Source organism: Telmatherina bonti (genome assembly GCF_933228915.1).
Source record: "Telmatherina bonti genome assembly, chromosome: 6".
In the NCBI taxonomy this organism is placed as follows: Eukaryota; Metazoa; Chordata; class Actinopteri; order Atheriniformes; family Telmatherinidae; genus Telmatherina; species Telmatherina bonti.
Window position 1 is genome coordinate 32,854,686 of NC_136624.1, and position 20,568 is coordinate 32,875,253.

A 20,568-nucleotide genomic window follows, 5' to 3' on the forward strand; every position below is an offset into this window, starting at 1 on the left:
AGTACGGATGTAAGGTTTGTGAGGTGAGGATGCAGAAGAAGTCTCAGCTCGTTAGCTGGATAAAATGAGGCTCTGAGGCTCAGGATCAATCTCAAAGCTAAACCCTGGTATTGATAAACTGTGTGTGTTAAGGGACTGTTACTAACAACAAAACACCTGCCCTCTCTTTAAAGGAGTCAAAGACTGTGCAAGAAACACGAACAATTACATGATGCTGTTTTACTTCAAATGAGCTGAAGGGCAAACACACACTCATATGCTTCCACGCAGACATACAGCACACTGGGTTATGATCATGAGGTTGGCTGTATTATCAGCTATCAATATATTCATGCTTTTTCTCGTTTGGTGTCTACAGTCATATCGGAAATCCATCTCATAGTGAGGACGAGCGGCTGCAGCTAAATACCCCCGCTCAGACTGACAGTCTACATTCAGATTTCATTTCAGTGGATTTCGGACCAGCAGCTGATTTAGTCAACGTGTCACAGAAAAGCATCTGAAGTTCAATTAATGTGCACATATTTGTGTGTGTAAACAGCAAAATGTATGCATGTGAAAACGGTCTGAATTATGTATTTTAACCATGCATACACGTACTGTACATGGCACTGAATAATGATCCCACAGGTGTTTCTATCAGAAGTCAATGTTAATATATACAATGTTCTATTCATTTCTACGCAAACTCTCTTCAAATTCTTCTCACTAAGTGGTCGTGTTGCTGCATGTTTGGTGTACTGAACAACAGGGAAATGACAAGTGAATGGGAGAATGGTGTGTAAATGAAAAAAGGAGAGGAAAGTTTTTGCTTTATCACAGAAAAAGAGGAGAATTTCTTGTCAGTCAGGGTAGATGAGGAAGCCAGAGAAGGTGCTGTATTTGTTGGTATTTCCTCCATGAACTTTGCCACCGTCCAGTTGTACGCAAACTTCATCTCCTACATCCAGGTGCAGGATTACGCTGTTGGAGGCATAGTCGTAGTTCTGATCTGCATCTTGAGCGATTGCACTGGCTCTCACCTGGAAGAGAGACAAAAAAGAATATGACAGACTCCTGTAAGGGAAGAAACTTTGTAGATGACAAAAAAAGTGACTTTTTCTTGTTTTTTCCTTGACCACTTTAAATATTTACCATAGAAATTAAGGGATTTGAATAACATTTGCAAGAAAATTTGACTTTTAACCTTTTTAGGGCCATAATTGCGACAAGTACAAGGCAAGAGAGCTTAAATCTTTTTCCACTTTCCACTGCTAGATGGCCAAAATGTGAATAGCCATCAAGGTTCTTTAAATATCAGATGTAACATTTTTTTTCTGCCCTCAAATAAAAGGTTTAATATTAAGGCCTTGTGCCCTGCGATGGACTGGCGAGCTGTCCAGGGTGTACCCTGCCTTCGCCCAAAAGACAACTGGGATAGGCTCCAGCTTCCCCGCGACCCTGAACTGGATTAAGCAGTTGAGTTAAAAAATGAATGAATTAATGAATAAGGCCTTGTTACATTAACTGTCCCCTGAATCATGCCCGTACATCTATGTATTAATTATAAGACAGCGCGTGAGAAATACAGATTTATGTATCACACAAAGAAAAAGATATACCTTAAATATATGTACACTTAAATTTTTATAACAAAAAGTGATCAATAAGTTGTTCTTTAATTAAAGAACATAAATATTTTGATCTCATTTTAAATCCTAGTATACCACCCACAACCAACTGGTTTATTTGGAAGCAAACAGTGTCATTTTATTTCCTGTTTTATACTGTGATCTTGGTGTAATGTCATCAGTACTGATGCCTTCCTGCCCACTGGTTAGATAAATGAGATGTGCAGTGATCTCTGGCCCCAAACCTCCATCTGAGAGCACAACCTTTCTTAGTCACTATCAATTTTTCCAGAGGACGGTTGCTCTCACACCTGATCCACCTGTTGCAAAGGATTTCCAAATCTGATGGGGATTGCAGGGGATGATGGTATCAGGGAACACATCAGTTCGTTTGTCAAGCAGTGGCAGAAAGCATAATAAACTTCCACACACACACATTTCACTACACAGACATGTAACTGCTTATCTACAAGGATTTTAATCACCACAATTTCCTGTGGACACTATGGCATATTTTAATCTAGCTCTGTTTTACACTTTTCAAATATAAAAAAAAATCAGTCGTAAAGTCTTTCAGTACTATTTGAGAAATAAACTTTCTAAGCTAACACACTTTAAAGAGTATAGTCAATGGTCAAGAACTGCTGAATCAGCGCATAGCATAAATAGGTTTTGTCCTAAAAAAAACAAAGTAGTTTGGATGGCTAACTTAAATATAATGAAATAATGTGCTTTCAAATAAAACATGATAGATAGGATGCTCAGTGTTGCTCAAATAAGAAGCAAGTGACCTTTACCAAACACTAAACAGCACTGATCTTTAAAATGGTCTACTATGCATACGGTTGCCTATTCACATAAGACACCAAATGTAGAGAATCATTAACAAAAACTCTTACTCATATCTGTGTATTGAATCTAAAGCAAATATTCACTAGTCTCTACAAACCTCTGCATAGCACACTCGCTGCGAAATGCCTTGCAATGTGCACTAGCTCATCACTGCCAGGTCACCAGGACAAAACGTCACATTTACCTTTTTGCAAACAATATTAAATTCCCTCACTAAAGCGTTCCAATATCATCCACTTGTCACAAACTGATATTTTATCAAAAACATAGATGGTTTTAAAAGGGAATAATCAAGCCGCAATGTTTTCCTAGCAGATCGTCTTGCCGATTGAACAAACTTAATACTTGTCGACGGCACTCGAATGCATCTTGTATGCATCAGTCCTGTAGCTGCCGGTGGAGGCATGCTTGGTAAAGAATAACTCCCATATTTCAGAGGTTCTGCAACTCAGAAATTATTAAGCTTATCACATTAACGGCATTTTGGCAAATGGACTACAGAAAGACTGGAGCATTAGGTGCAGGTTTAAGGTGTCCTTAAGTGAGATGTGCCTTTGTGTACAAATATGCATTAGTGAAGCTGCAATTATTCTTGCTGTATTTTTCTCTCAATGATCTACCACAACTTTTTCTATTCCTGCTTGAGGTACATTCAAATTACGCCAGTCTTTATTGTTATTTAGATAACAGGCGTTACAACTAAGAAAATGACGTTTCTTAACTGCATTAGCAGGTGAGTTAAACATACATTCTTGTCATTTCTGTCACTTTTTATTAGTAATCTGAGTACTTAACAGGGACTCTCTCTCATGAACATTAAAACCAGCACACAGAACTGTGCCACTGACTGTTGCACCAACGAAGTGCACGGCCACAAACTGTCACAATATCCCTCTCGATGGGTGTGACTTTTCATCAGGAAGGTAGATAAACTGAAAGAGCACATATGTAGAGCACAAAGGAAGCAGACCAAGATGCTAATGCATATAAAATTAAATCTAATTAAAACTTTTTAAAATAAAAATTAAAAAAAAAAGAAGAGCTTTACATATAAAATACTTTGGCACTAAAAAACTCAGGTCTTCACACACCTAATTATAGTCTGCATCCCTCTCACACACTCATGCACACATGCACACACACATAACACATAACCATTGTTTTGCGTTGTTTTGCGCCTATGCAACAAAATTTGCGAACACTATTTACTTCTATGTAGTTCTTTACATGCACAACAAGACAGGCTTCATAAAGAAGCCATAGAATACACATCAGTCGGATTCAAATTCATTCAGTGATATGAAGACCGCAGAACCTTCAGCCTTGTATAGTTTTAAGAAGTAATATGGAATTAAACATTATTCACTCTTATCTTCAGCTGGACAGTTTTATGTTTGTGGAAAAGAATGCCACCCATGTCTGCAATACTGTGAGCTCCCATTTAGGAACAAGTCCAATGATCATGTTACATGTTTAGATTGCAGTTTATATTCATATAAACTTTATATTATATATTTATATTATATATGGTGCTGCTTAACAATGAATAAGTAGTGCCTCCATGTTCCCTGATAATAATGATGCCATACATGCCACTAAATAAACTCATCAGGGGTTCCAGACAAACGTGAAGGCACAGACCAGCATATCAGAATAGCTGTGTAATTAAGCAGCATGTTTCTTTATTATGTTGTTAGATATCCCTTTCTTTTACACTCTAAGTAAAATCTGAGTTGTTTATGCCTTCAGTGGGCAAATCTCCTTATAATAAATTGCATTTTCACAGGGCAAGTAAACTATTCAAGCAGACAAACAGTGGAGAATAAAGTGCACATTTGCATACATATTAATGAATGCAAATGTAATACTCTAACTCCATCCTTGTCTCCTCCTCTGGGTCTGAATCTGACTAAGGATATGGTTAATCATCTCCACCAGTCATCAGGCATCCGTGATCCCTTGTTATCACAAAGACAAATCAGATAAAAGTAAACTATCTCTCTTCATCCTCCACTCTTTGCTCATTTAATCAATTTAATTAAATATAATTCTATGTAAAAACACTTATTTCAGCTTTAGGTATTCATTTTATTCCCTTCCTGTAGACAGAAATTAATCAATACATTTCCTTTCTTTTAATTCAACTCACATCTCACCATTAATTGTGGTCTCTTCCTCCACACCTCACACCCTCTCCATCATCCCTCTCCCATTCACCACCCTTTCCCTATCTCTTCATTCTGAACCCATCTATCCATCTTTTTGTGTCCGCACACTGGAATAAGATGCAGGTCACGCACACATTTTCTCTCCCCCGCTATGGCAGTGTTGGCGGGAGCAGGGACTAAGTGTGTCCCTGTCTGGTCTAAATCGGATTGATTAACGACATGCTGCTATGGCGAGTCTCCTGAGAGCCCCTACCCGACCCCAAAACTATCCCCCCTTACCTTCTTTCCCAACCCCCGTACTACATCCCTCACCCCTCCCTTACCTTCACGATGCATTAAGGCAGACCATACATGGCTGCAGTCTACAGTAATTGGTAGTCTGACAGCCATGGCAGATCCCCACCTAATAGGTCCAACTCCTCCATAACTCCATACAATCACAATAAATGGGGGCACAGGATAGGCAACAGTGGTCAAATGGCCCCATGAAATACTAGCAGGAGGTCAGGATTAGGTATTGCACACACACAAACACACATCATCCCTTTCTTACTATACATCTCTGGAAGAGCAGATACTGTTCTCTTTGTTTTTATGAAGAGCAAAGAGAACATTGGAGGGAAAAAAGTGGAACATGTGAGAGATTTTGTTGCTTTAAAGCGTGAGGGTGCTTTGCTCTTAAGGGACTGAAAAGCTCCCCCGAGGAGACCTAATAGGCTTTAGAAAAAACTTACAACAGTAAGAAGATTTTGACAACTTGTACATCCAACATCTGTCTACATGGTTAAACAGCAGAATTCCCCAGACAGCCTCAGCTGAGTTAGAGGAAGCCAGGCTGCTGCAACTAGATTTGACTAAAAGAAGTCAGCAAAGAACATAATGAACACTCATTAAGTCAATAATGTTGATCTTAAAAAAAATAAAAAAATAAAAAAATCAATGCCTGGGATAAACAGGGAGTCCTTGGGATGACACACCATACAGTGAACAAGCGTTGACTGTCAAACATGCTGCAACATGGTGGGTTCATGTGAGAGCTGACAGGGCTTTGATGATCATCTGCTTATGTCTTAGTGCAGAGGGGCCCCAAAGTCTGTTCTTGAGGGCTGCTGTCCTGCAGGTTTTTGATGTATCCTTGTTGGAGCCTCCAACTCAAATCTGTTGGTTTCCTGATATAGGCTATTATGAATTGGCTTTCATTATGTTTTTTTCCTGTCTGTAAAGCATCTTGAGATGGCATTGCCATGATTTGACGCTATATAAATAAAGTTGAATTGAATTGATTTGTTCCAACACACCTGGCTTCCAATAAATGGATCCAACAGTCAATGAAGTTCGGCAAGTGAGTGATTAGTTTAAGTCAGATGTGTTGGAACTGGAGGCTGCACGGTGACATAGTTGTTAGTACTATGTCTCACAGCAAGAAGGTCGCTGGTTCAGTCCTCGGCTGACCGAGGCTTGGACAGTGGCCTGTCTGTGTAGAGTTTGCATGTTCTCCCCGTGTATGAGTGGGTTCTCTCCGGGTTCTCCGGCTTCCTCCCACCGTCCAAAGACATGCATGTTAGGTTAATTGATTATTCTATATTGCCCGTAGGAGTAAGTGTGAGTGGTTGTTTGTCTCTGTGTGGCCCTCGATGGACTGCCGAGCTGTCCAGGGTGTACGCTACCTTTTGCCCAAAGACTGTTGGGATAGGCTCATAGACTCTATATAAAGAGATGGACGGAGCCCCTGTGACGTCACCTGTAGGTTTCTAAAGAGCTGAATTGAAGCTCGGTGGGCGGTTCTTACCGTCACCATCTTGACAGCGTCATGTGCATCATCTCGCTCGAAAAATACAAATATGGGCAAAGAGGTGGAGCTGAGCGGGGAGCAGTGAGCGTCATAGCGGATGATTGACATCGAGCGAACTCCAAGCTTTCTGGAGCTAAAAGCTAACCGAGCTAACCTGGAGATAACGGGAGATAACCAGCTAACGGATGTAAGCGGGCTAAATCTAAGACACGTTGTTAACCGGCTAAAAACCATGGTTGTTCTACGTTCTTCTGACTTGAAGGTGGAGATTGGCACCTGTCAGTCAAGAGGACATGCCCTTAAATATGCCGAACTTCGAGATTAAATTACTTTTAAACGGGCGAGTTAGAAAAAAATTCACTCCCCCCACCAGTTGTCTTGAAGGTAAACCTGACCTATAAACCAAAAATGGATTTTTAAACCAGGCTGTAAACATGTTTATTTCTGCCGTGAAGTTGGTCTTTTTAATATGGGAGTCTATGGGGATTTGCTTTGTTTTGGAGCCAGCCCCTAGTGGATGAAGGGGGAACTGCAGTTTTATGCACTTCCGCATAGGCTTTACTTTTAACCGCCGGAGGTTGCCGCTTGGATAGGCTCCATTTTCCTCAAGACCCTTCATTGGATGGAGTTGTTTGGAGAATTAAAGAATGAATGTGTTGGAACTGGGATACATGGAAAACCTGCAATATTGTTGCCCACAATAACCAGAGCTGGGCAACCCTGTTTGGTGTTTGTTATTACAGATGTAGAAAATGTTGCTAGAGTAACCTTCAGATGTTTGCACAGCCCAGGCCTTATGGAGCAGCATGAACAATCTTTAAAGTGGAACTATTATGTGCATTTCAGGCTAATTTATTTTTATTTCTGAGACCAGAAGGGCTGGGATTGATCAAGTTATTGCCACAAATCACTTTATTTACTTCAGACCGACCCTCTCCGTAGGCTGTCAGATCAGCCTGTGGGCAAAACGAGTGGATTGAGACTCTTCCGCATTAAGCCTCGCCTCCCGCCACTGCACTACATCGAGAGCGCGCACCGCAACTGCTTTCGCCGTCATTGTAACATCTCATAAACGGCAGGATTAGGCTCATATGAACTCAATAAAAAAACAGAATACAATGTCAACACATAGCATACAGCCCTACATGTTGGAACCTGAATCAGACCCTGAAAACGAAGTGGAAAACAGCAACCCACAGCAACGAATGCAGCAGGATGTCTCTCTTTGGTAAACTCACCAGCCATCGTTGGAAATAACTTTATCCCACGTTTTCCACACGCCTGATGTATTTGTACATGCCCTTGTTAACCAGTAGAAGGTAACCAATCACCGAACCTTATCCCCCGGGACATCACAAGGATTTCCAAGTAGAAAAAACTCTCTAAAACGACGCGTTTTTCGTCGCCATGGAAACTGAACAGAGAGAGTGCTGGAACTCAGACTCAAACTCAAACATGCATTTAGGTGATAAAAAAACAGTGCCGTTCACATGTTTGATGAGGATTCAACACTGTAACACTGTAGAAAGCTCAGAAAACTCCAAATACCATAATAGGACCCTTTAACATTTATAGCAGAAGATGTGGAAATAATTGGATTTATGACTGTGTAACATTTCGATTAATACCAGCTCACTTTAATATATATTTGTGGACCAGATATCATCCAAAAATATCGTTTTGATATGAGTTCTACACAACTAAGGTGCCTATGTTTAAGGCCCTGAACAAAAGTTGCAGCAGTGATGCTCACACTACCTCATTGAAATGGCCTTTAAAACATGAACATCAGCTAATTATATTTGCCATCCAAAAGGACACAATATTATTTATGGCTTATGGTTGACTTCATTGTGAGGCACATAGGTTTGCGTAGCCTCTATTCAGACAGTGGAGTTGCTGACATTTAATGTGTTATGTTTATGATTAATTCATGTTTTTATTTTCCATCTATACATACAGTAACCTAGTAAACAAATTCTCTTCTTCAGACATTTACAGCACATATTTACAAGGGTGTGACATTTAAGCCATTACTGCAGTCGTCATCATTTGACACGACAGGATATTTACGTTATCTTCAGCGTGACTACAGTGACATCAATAATGTCAGGAAACGTGAAGAAGATTTAGTAAATTCAAGTCTATATTTGACATTAAATGACTTCATGAAATATGGGAAAACTGGAATAACACATTGGCCACTATGTGCACTCAGTGTTTATGTGCATATCGTAGTATTTTGATTTTATACAATACTTACACATCACCACATTTCTCAGACAACTCTTCATACACACCCCAGCCAGGCTTGTCATTCGTAAACATGTAGTAGCTGCATTTGTCTGCACGTCCAAAGCAGTGCAATAACCCAGACTTGATTCCTGTAACATGGCAATGTGTCCCCTTCTGGCTTCATGTTGGGCAATGATCACATGATATTTTAGGTATCAAAGCACTGGTACTGTAAAATAAAAGCTGTAAGTCTGTATATTTTTCTAATGATTTAATCATGTATTATTGTATTATAGGTCCAAACATCTGAAGTTTAGTGTCACTGCTCAATTGAAAACAATTCCTGCATGACAAAAAATATGTTGTTACCTCAGTGATATTGGAATGAGTCACCAACATGCAGAGAAAATACATTCTATTTAAGATTATTCTATTTTTATGTATTTTTTTCCGCAGTAAATTTTTTGTGTTTTTTTAATATAGTAAAGATACTTTCCTTGAAACACGTTTTAATGAGATATGATAGATTAAAAAAAAGGAAAAGATTATCATCAGTCTGGTTGTGTGACTCCCGCTCTCTCTCACACAAATACAGTTGACAGGTATGTTGATCCCCACCAGACAACTAATAAGTACTTATATTCAAAAGTGCAACTGAATTTTACATTGCTGTGTCTGTGTTGTCCCATTTATCCCATAACTGAGGAACAAACACTGATTTCTTGGGCCTGGACCATTGTTAACACACTGCTGAGACACTGAACGCTGCACAGATGAGTCTGCAGGTTCAGCTGTCAGTAACAATCAGAGTGAAACCTTGTTTTCTTAAAGTGGGCAGGATGCGCTGGGGCTTTGGGAGTGAAAACAAGCGAGAAAGGCAAATCAGGATTATTGTCAACAGCGGCGGAGATTGATAGCAACAAGGGAGAGGATTTCTGTCTGTTGGGCCAACGCTGCTCTGACTTGATCTGCCGCTGTTGGGAAGAGGGGAAGCCCAAGAGACAGTAGAGAATATTACACTGCCTACACTTTTATTAGGGGGGCAGTATTAAATGGGTATACAAAGCCACAGAGAGGTGGTAGGAAGGAAGCATGGAGAGACAAGAAATTGGCATCAAAGAAATAATTCACTCACAGTGGTAAATACTCAGGGAATTCTTGATAAAAATCTACTTTTTTAAGCTTTTTGTGACACATTCTATACTTGAATCCAAAATCAATTTATTCCTCAAATATTGTTCATTTTGACATGCATGCTTCTAAAATGTTTGAGCTTCGTTTTTTTTTTTTTTTTAAACCTGATTAGATGAGGAAATCAGGCATGGAGGAAATAGGTAGACAAGGAAAAAGTGATTGAAAAGCAATCATTTGGCATTAGACCACATAAACGAGGACGCAGATGCATGTCGTTTGGCAGCTGAAGCACAAGATTCAAATAAAAGAAGCCAAAGTTGAGAGAGGCCTTAAGTGATGGAGAGGGAGCTTACTGGATAACAAACTGATCAAGCATGCCTGTTTCAGAAAGGGAGAGGAGGGGTAAATGAGGTTGGGGAGGTTGGCTATCCATGTAGTGTGTGTTATTTTTTCAGTTTTGTTTTGTTTCACAGTGGCGCCTTGATCCTCTGGTAATAAAACTGACAGGATTCATTCACTGTGATGTACAGACCTCTCAGAGCGGAGCGAGCGATTGAGACAGGGTCTCTTAAACTTACCTGAGGGACCTTTAAGGGTGAACTGGGAAAGAGAAGAAGGGCAATTGAAATGGACCTTTTTTTCTTTCTTTTTTTTTTTTTTTTTTTTAAAGAGACTGCCATTTCTCTTCTTCCACCCATGTGTACGAGCTTCTATTATGCAGGTCGCCGTGTAACCCTTTTCCTGCACTGTGGACTCACACACTAATTGGCATACTAAATGCTAATATTTTGCCGTGACACTCAAGACCCAATGTGTCAAGATGTTGATTAGAAAGTCTCTAATTGGCTCTAGACTGAAACCTTTGAGGGCAGAGAAGATGGCTTAATTGGATATAAACGGGTCCTGTGGCTGGTCTACCTGCAGAGCATCGGCTAAGTACAGCCAAGTACTTCAGTTAAATCATCCAAATCTTAAACAATACATATTTTTATCATGTATGTGTAGTTAAAAGTTTATACTTACACACCTGTACATGTTGTAGGCATGAGAAAACAGTGTACACTTATTTATCAGGTCCTAAGTTTATACCCTCATACTTTATCTGTTGTGTAAAATGGCTAATAGCCCTGACATGTTTCACAATCGTTCATGTTCTATCTGAAAATATGACGACCGCTGTGACACACTGCTGTTTATGAAACAGATAAAACACTGTTTCCTTGATGAGGAAGAATAATGATAATAATAGGGAGGCAAAAGGAAAGCACAACAAAGACACGGCAACAACCAGCAGAGGCCTTTTAGACTTCAGAATATAATGGCCTCAGCCATTATAATAGCAACACATTTGGCTGTGTACACGAACATAAATGTGTGTGTGTTTGGCTGAAAAGACAAGAACAACAACGAAAGCTGCAGGGTGTGTGAGAGGCTTCCTTTTTCCTTCTGCTTGCTCTACAAAATATTCTGGCCTGACTTTTATCCTCATATCACATAATGCCCCCCATTATAATCCTTCGCCATTGTGACAAAGAAACATGCAGCACATAGACAACACTGAATTATTCTACCACGTCTTATAAAGACACAACTCTCATGGGGAAAAATCAGCAAAAAATGTGGAAAAAAACCCCAAAACAACTTAATTTAGTCTAATTAAGTTCTGCACACGGCTCATATTGACACCTTGTATGACTTATCCTCTAATTAACAGCTTTCACCTCACACAGCAGCAGCAGCAGCAGCAGCAGCAGCATCACTCCTGCTTACTGGAGATGAGCTGCTCCTGCTTCTAATTGAGTCCAAGTTGTCATCATCACAATCTTTAAGTGGTATATTTAATTATCTAATCATCTCAAAAAGCTCATTAATTGTCTTATGATGTTTTAGGTTACACCCTCACCTGAAAGTATATTATAATTAAAAAAAAAAAAAAAAAAAAAAAAAACAGTGCTGAATGGAGTGTTTAATGTAATCAATGTAAATCATCAGGCTGTGCAGCATTTAATTCTATCCTCTTTAAATTTATGTTTGCAGACTTGTGCTCTATATTCTTCACCTTTTGAGAACTTCCACTTTTTTTCATAACCTGTACACCTTTTACCTGCCTTTAGTCCAATGATCAAATCACAACTTTTATACCCTAAATTGTCTTTTTTTTAAGACAATTTTGTAGAGGGCTAGATTTTACCCTTGTCTTATCACAAGTACAGACTGACCAACTGACCAACTATAAATATTCATACTTTCACCCCATGCTCATCACTGTAAAGGGCAAAGTACATATTGGTGGTGAATTATATATCCATTGAAAAGGTCATTCATTTCAACACCAATCTTTCAATGACTTATGAGACACGAGGAAAAAAAACAAGATTCCGTTACGGTGTCCTTAGATTAATGCAAACTTATTTGAAGCTTAGACATCAGCTGAGTCCTTCATTGGTAAGTGTTGGAAACGGTAAGATGACATATATATCTATCTCTGTCTGACTATATTACTTTATCCCTATTTCTTATCTTTTCTCTTCATTGGAGAACGTCTGTCCATTCTGCTGTGAATATCTATCCATCTTCTCAATGTCAGCCCTCTTGTCTGCGCTGTCTGTCTCTGCAGTGGTCTCTCCCCAGGATGTTTCTTGTTCTCAGTTCCCTTTGACAAGACATTGATTAGCACTGTGCATATCAGCCTGACACTAGTTTTGGGCCTATAAACATATGTGCACACACTGACCAAGGATCTTGACTAAATGTGTGACACACACACACACACACACACACACACACACACACATACAAAAGAGTGTTTAAAAATATATTATCTTATATATTATCTTTTGCTGGATCTAAAAAAATCAGTTTATATATACTTTCTCTGTCTCTCTCATATGTATATATATATATATATATATATATATATGTATATATATATATATGTATATATATACATATATATATATATATATATATATATATATATATATATATATATATATATATATATATATATATATATATATATATATATATATATATATATGTATATATATACATATATATATATATATATACATATAGCGGCAGAAGATGGATGGATATATATATATATATATATATATATATATATATACATATATATATATATATATATATATATATATATATATATATATATATATATATATATATATATAAAAGCAACAGCAGATGAATTACCAGGATATATATACATCCTGGTAATTCATCTGCTGTTGCTTTTGCTAATGTATGCATTAGCATTAGTAGTTTTTACATGGTGTTGCAACTCACCAGCTGTTTGTCACCGTCTCACTTGTGATACTTTTCACAACATACAGTACTATCAATCTTCCCATCAAACGTTTGCAAAAATATTTTTGAGAATGAGTTCCAAAATATTAAAGTATTCCATTAAAGAAAATCCCATTAGAAAAAATCTTTTCTCACGGTGGGTGAGTGTCTCTCGTGATGTGTCTTGTTATGAATATAACGCTACTGTATATGTAACTCCCCAAATACGATAACAAAACATAAAGGCAACATTTAGATGCTATAAAAATGATTAAAATTATAAAAATATAGAATATAGAAAATAAAATATTAATGTATATTAAATGTCTTTGCCAGCCCAATAATTGATAATTTCTCTATAAACCTGCTTCACTCTGCTACATGAGCAGTTTTCTATTCACTCAAATAAGGAGAAGGCGCAATGAACCTGTGAGAGCAGGATCAGCTCCGAATTGGCTTAAATAATTTAGTTGAATGAAAAGATAATTAATGGAGAAAGAGTCAACAGAGAGTGTGGACAGGAAAAGTGTAAAGGGTGTGTGTGGATGGGTGTGTGTGTGTGTGCAAAGGGAGACACAGGTTAAGGGGAGAAGATCTCATCTAAAGCCTATGAAAGATTTAACAGCAGGAGAAGACAGGAATGACAATGTCAGTGAAGGCACGCAACAAACCAGGACCCCCCAATTATATCTGGCATTTAACTGTCCGTCCTCTTTTCTCTGCACTTCATGCACATCCTGTCAAATCAATAAAATGGGGAAAAACTATCTTTATGGACTTAACCAGTGACATAAATTATGTAGTTGGAAAAACTTTAAACACCAGTTATTCACTAAGAACAATAACTTGAAATCAATGCTATATTCCTTTCATGGTGATTGGTATCGACAGAAGTACCCATACGATCAATCAGTTCCAGCCAAATTTGTCTAACATCTGAAGCCTTTTTATTAGATATGAAGATTTTTCAGCTTTGCACCATTGTGAGCTTAATATCTTTGGGCAAAAGTCTGGAGAAAACAGTCAGTTGGAAAATATTACACAGATGTTGATAAGCATTTTCTTGTCAATGTGTTTTTTGTTGTGTTTAAGCACAAAAAAAACCACTTTCAAAACCAGCTAATGCCACAGTTTTCCACAACTGATCTTTACCCGAGCACTCTGAGTGGGAAATGTCCAACTGTAGATGTGTTTTCATAGGTCGAAATGCAAGAGATTAAATTCAAGGAAACATTTCCAGATGTCTTGTGTGGAAAAGACCACTTGAATAAATGCTCTGGAGTTGTTGCTGTGTTTTGTCTCAATACCAGAAGTTTAACAAGACTGCTCGATAGAAAATGTCCACACAAAGATGTGGAATTGCTGCATTTGCATTTTCATATGCTACCAGTCCTGGTAACTTTCTGGAGCATTTCAAGACTGCAGTACATGTGTGAGCGAGGTCATATAGTGTTGCAGTAAATCTGTAATAAAAGAAAATACGGTTGCATGCACATTGTTATTCCAGAACTTCTGGCTGAGTTTAAGCCAGATGTTGAGACGTAAGAAGGCAACACAATATGTTTCACTACATATATGTCTCATACAAACCAGGACCTGACCAGATCGATGTTCTTACAAGAGGATGGAGCCCATCACCCTCTGAGGTTGTCTTCTTAGTATGCCTTGTATTTCCTTCCACTAAATAGACCAGAGGTGGGCACACCGGCCTCAAGGAGCATAACAGCAAGCAGCACAGGGTGGGGCAGGGTGTCTGCGGCTTTGTCGTATTTGCTTGAAAGGAAAATAGGTTGGGAACCACTGCTCTAGATGTACTTCTAGGTCCGTAGAGGGTCATTTTAAAATCCGCCAGAAAGATTTGAATCAATACAATCAACTTTAGGCAACCAACAGCCTGGACTGGGCAACTGTGGTCTACGAGGGCCCCAGTCCTTCAGGTGTTGGGACTTTCCCTGCTGCAACAAACCTGACTCAAATCAATGGCAAATTAGCAGACTGGTGCAGTTTAATGTCAAGCTCTGCACCAGTCTGCAAAATAAGCCTGATGTGTGTCAGGTGTGTTAAAGTTGATTGTATTGATTCAAATCTTTTTGGCGGATTTTAAAATGACCCTGTACTGACCTAGAAGTAGATCTAGAACAGTGGTTCCCAATCTATTTTCCTTTCAAGCAAATACGACAAAGCCGCAGAAACTCTGCCCCACCCTGTGCTGCTTGCTGTTATGCTTTCATTACTGAGATTCTCACCATAAATAATGTATTCTGGCTGAATTCCTCTTTCAATGAAAGCAAAGTTAAATTAACAGCATAAAGCTTTAATTAAAAAAGGTGAGGACAAATCATTAATCACAATTACTCTGATTGGTCAAAACCTCAGGAGCGCCCAGGGAGGACCCCTTCATACAATGTCTGGAAAACTACCTACTTCTTGCTTCTTGTCCTTTCAGTTTATTTGCATCTGGAACAATACTTAGGGCACACTCACATCTGCCTTTTTTATTTTAATCTGAGTCCGTTCGCTCGGAAAGTCCGCTACGTTTGGGGAGATGTGAAAGCGCCAAACAAATTCCGATTCAGACCAAAGAAGTGGACTCAGTTCGCCTACAAACGCAGGTCTTGGCCCGTTTCAAACGGACTAAATACAGGAAGCGGACTACAAAAAAAAAGTCACTTCCTGCATTTGATGTAGCATTGCATTGTGGGTAAATACATAGCAATCGTGTTAAGAGTCCTTTGGTTCGTCTGTTGTTCATACTGCAGTCATGGTTGCAGTATATTTCTGCTGTATACTTGTTTAAGACAAAAAAAAATTTTTTTTTTAAAAAGTGACACTTTCATGCTTCATGTTGAAATGTTTTCTTCTTTACGCGGGTCTTGTTCTTTCTTTTGCTAAATACTAGTGCAGCGCCACCTTTGGTGGGAATGGGGATATATTATTGTAAAGGTTTGACGCGTTTGACCAAAGTGGAGCATGAACGGCTCATCTCGGTCTGATTGATCTCGGTCTGAATGGATTTGGCCCCCTACAACTGAGCCGAGTCCCCAGTTGGACTGAATCTAGCAGACTATCCTGATGTGAATGCACCCTTAGATCCAACCTACATTTGCGTACATGACCCTGAAACCAGAGGGCTTCTGCGTTCTACCCTTGCAGAAGGTTTAGTAAAGACCACATCCGGTGTAAAAGCAGCTTAGGCAATATTCTCTGGTTAAAAAAGACTCAACAAAGGGAATGATACAATCTGAGTCCAGAAGGGAGGTTTTTATCTAGATATAGGGATTTATGAGCTTTTCAGTCTGTTTTCCAGTGTTCTACATGAGCCACTGACAATTAAACAAGCCCTGCGACACATCATGCAACATGAAAAAAGCAAAGGCCCTTCTGGTTTCACACTGAAACAAAAAGAGTGAGTTAAACATCATATTTAAACGAGGGCCTTAGTTTTTTCTAACCCTAAATGAGTTTGCGTGCCTTAACTTCTTAAAGCTTTGGTTCTTAAACCTGAACCAAACACCATTTAAGAAACAAATGAAAAAAATAAGACGAAGGGGACACAATTAGTGTCTTCAGGGAAAAGGTGTTGGACTCGTTTCTTCACCACTCCTCCATTCTGGTTTTTTAAGCAGCATATGCATTAGAGCTACCTGTAAGTTTCTAATATTATTGACACATCAAAGGACATTTAAGCTGGGGATGCCATGTCTTTTCACAAAAAATAGCAGTTTCTGACAACCCGAGGGGAAGAACAGGTCTATAAGTAATTGGGTATTCAAGTATTAAAGAACACATGCAATAGCCTCATATTAAGATGCATAACAAGGCATATAAAATCTTTAAGGTTTTATGGTATATGGTGATTTTTTCTACATCTGGTCCTGTCTCCAAAGCAGCGGTGTCCCTCATGTTGGCCCTCAAGGGCTACAATCCTGCAGGTATTTGATGTATCCCTGCTCAAACATAACTGACTAAAATAAATGAGTCATTGTGTTGAAGTTTATTTGCTGTTATATTTATTTTATTTGAGTCAGGTGTGTTGAAGCAGGAATGTATCAAAAACCTGCAGAACAGCAGGCCAACTTGGGGCACCCCTGCTCTAAAGTATATAGTATCAAATACTCACTAGCTCATTTATTTAACATCTTTTCCAGTATCAGTTCAGTAAAGCGTTTCACAGAACTGCAGCCTGGTACGGCGACGGTCTACTCAGCTTTGCTGTCAGTTCTTCCACTTATGTACACAGAAACAGTGGTTCTATCTGGCGCTTGTAACAATGCAAAGCATGTTTTTCTCTTTTCTTCTTTGTCTCCAGTAATCCCCAGGACATTGCTCCTCTGTTCTGCAGCACACATGTCAGAATCAGAGCTCCTCAACAGACTAAGGGCTTAGTACATCAAGCTTGTCACTGTTCTCCAGATGGAAGTTTTTTTTTCAAGGCATTTGTACTTGTTTATTTATTAGTGTTAAAGTCTGAGTCTCTCAGAGGACAGTAGCCAGCTGTTGCATCCTGGCTTTGCTCCACAGAGACAAGTAGGATTGTTATCCTACCGATTGCTTGGCTGTCACTCGCTTTCCTTTCCTTGCTTTGCGAGTTGTGCAGAAAAATAAAAAGCTATTGCTTTTCATGAAAAGAGACTATTTGTTGGACCTCTGGATCGACTTCTATCAAACATGGCCTAAACTTTGTTTCACAGTTTTAACTGAGTTTTGAAATCGAGTTAGCTCATCTCCACGCAGCCAACAGCATCCGTCATCTTCCTTTTATTCTCCTTTTTATATATTATGTCTCACCTTATAGCGTCAGACTTCTTTGAAACTTCACCACAATGCTTTTAATGCTCTATTGTTAGACTTTTTTCATTTACCATGTTGAAAAAGCTGACTCACAGTCAGCACAATACATTATACAATATATTCTACTTCAATAGCACTGAAAAAAATATTTTAAAATGTTTCTCTAATGTTTTATTATCATCTCTAGAAATAATTGTTTCGATAAGGACAAGCACATTGCTCTTTCAGTGACCCTAGGCATGTTATATTAGTGTCATCCTAAAGAGAAACGCTTGTCATTGAAATGCTTTTTGGAAGACAAATAGTTTTGTACCAACAGGGTAAGAAGAAAAAGATCTTTGTCAATGCAAAGTAGACATACAGAGTATGTGTTGCCTTGTTTATAATTAGAGGAAAATGCATGTTGTCCTTAATCACCCTTCAAAAGTATGTCTAAATTTACTTTTCTATGATACTACTGTATTCTCTCTATAATACTTTTTTGAAGGATTGTCATCATTGCTGGAACATTTAATGGCTTGTTTAAATGAAGGTTAGTAAACAGTTCAGGCTGCATCACCCTGACTCACCTGTCCATTCTTCTTCAAGTCTGCCCACATGCTCGTCCCGTCGCCCCCTCTCATCAGGACATGGTAGGTGAAGTAATAGATACCAGGCAGAGGACAAGTGAACTTGCCTGTACTTGGCTCGTAGTAGTTCCCTACGTTGGTCACTACGTCGTCGAACTTTAGTATTTCGTTCCCTTCGTGTTGTTTCCGGAGGCCAGCATAGAAGGCAATTTTAGGAGTGTAGAAGGAGGAGCCATATCCACCAGGTCCAGGCCCTGGTGGACCCGGTGGCCCAGGTTTGCCAGGCTCTCCAGGGGGTCCCTGAGGACCTGGAAGTCCAGGGCTCCCTCTGTACCCCTGTTTGCCTCTGCGGTTTGGGAAATCTGGAGGCTGAGGGGAGACGGCTGTGAGCTCTCCCTGTGGAGGGGTGAAAGTGTCACACACCATCTTGCAGCTCCCCAGCATCTCGTAATGCGTGCCACCACCTCCGGACCCTCCCCCCTTAGTGGTGTGAACCAATAGGGGAATGGCCACCAGCAGGATCAGGACCATGGCAACGCCAACTCCAGCCCCAATAACACGCTTCTTACGGCTGAGCCGTGAGGTGGCCAGCGTGAGGAAATCCTCCTCCCCTTTAGCTGGAATGGTTGTGCCGGCCAGGCTGACCACTAGATGGAAGGTAACCACTGAACTGAGAAGTGAAGTGGGAATATGGGCAAATTTGTGGCCAGAGAACTGAAATAAAGGGTTTTTCTACAAGTGGGGGCAGTCTGACACAAGAGTAAGAGAAAGTCAGAAGTTTGTGAGAGAATGAGAAATAGGTTTTCCCATTTCTTGGTGTCTTATTTGTTTTGTTTTTTGAGCGTGATGCTTTTCTCAGGTTCACAATGCACTTTAAAAACAATGCATCACAAAAGATGTAATATAGTGTACAAATCGTTTATAGATACTGAGATTTTAGGCTTTGATTTTTAATCCAACTTGGAGCTCCAGAGAAAGTCCTTCAGTTACTCAGGCAGGGAGCTGTCAGGTGGGGTCTACAGTATTCCCACTGGAGTTCATCTCACCCAACACATACCGGGAAGGACGCCTTACGTGTCTGTCCTGGAATGAGAAAAGAAAAACAAGGAAATGGCTAAATTTCTGCTCTTTTCTTTCTCTCTCACTACTTGTACCTTGTTGACGGATTCATCGCTTTATCAGATTTATCTCAGAAATCTCATTCTGCATTCAAAACACATTTTTGGCATGATCCATACGAGCCAGTTGTGAAGACATTTAAATAGAAAATCTATTTTTTATATGAATACCTTGCATTAGGGAGATAACATTTGATCCCATGCATCACATTTACTGTTACAATTTAGAGCAAAAATAAGAGAAATTCATGTGAAAGCATTCAATAAGGTGACATTCATGAACAAAGAGACATAATCTTTTGTTATAGCATCATATAATTAAACATAAATCACTGATGACAGTAAAATAATTAAAATAAAGTAAAATAATCACCAGGCTAACAATAATTTTGCAATTAAAAGAGATTTTAGATTTTTATTTTTACAGAATTTAAATTTTAAAATGTAGCTACAATATTTATAAAAGCCTCAAATCTATTTAAACAGCTTTTTTAATGCCAAAACAGTAAAGAGGAAAATGAGACCAATAATATGAGCTGACACATGCTGATGAGAGCACAGGCCTGCATGCTTAAATAACTTCATCAGTTTTAACATGAAAATACTTCAGTCGTGCTATTCAGAATTCCGTTTTACTTAAATAAAACGATCTCCTGGATTTTACCACTTCTTCTAATCTAATTAGAGCGAAAAAAATTATTATTTAAAAAGAAAACTTCTTACAAACTTATTCAGAAATATATCTAAATAAAACCAACTCACCGAGACTTGTGTCTTCTGGGTTTTCTGTGCGTGTTTTCTACTCGGTGTTCAGCGTGTTTTCATGCTGTGGGCTCCGATGGGATCGTGGGCAAACTGGCCCGGAATGAATTCCACACACAGCAAATCACGTGCACATCGGATGAAGTTGCGATCCGGTCCAAACTCAGTTCGCATGAACCAAAATCACACTAAGACGTGAAGGATCTCATCCAGGAGTCCGCCGCGGAG

At 39.1% G+C, this 20,568-nt stretch overlaps 1 protein-coding gene across 1 annotated transcript; it reads right to left on the minus strand.

Annotated features, from left to right (window-relative positions):
• Positions 1-842: 842 nt before the first annotated feature.
• On the minus strand, positions 843-18,994 carry c1ql4b (complement component 1, q subcomponent-like 4b; the record flags this gene model as incomplete). Its single annotated transcript, XM_079241866.1, has 2 exons — positions 18,461-18,994; positions 843-1,022 (listed from the first exon to the last, which is right to left on the minus strand). Exons 1-2 carry the CDS (start codon positions 18,989-18,991, stop codon positions 843-845), a joined length of 711 nt encoding a protein of 236 aa, XP_079097992.1. The 5' UTR covers positions 18,992-18,994.
• Positions 18,995-20,568: the final 1,574 nt, after the last annotated feature.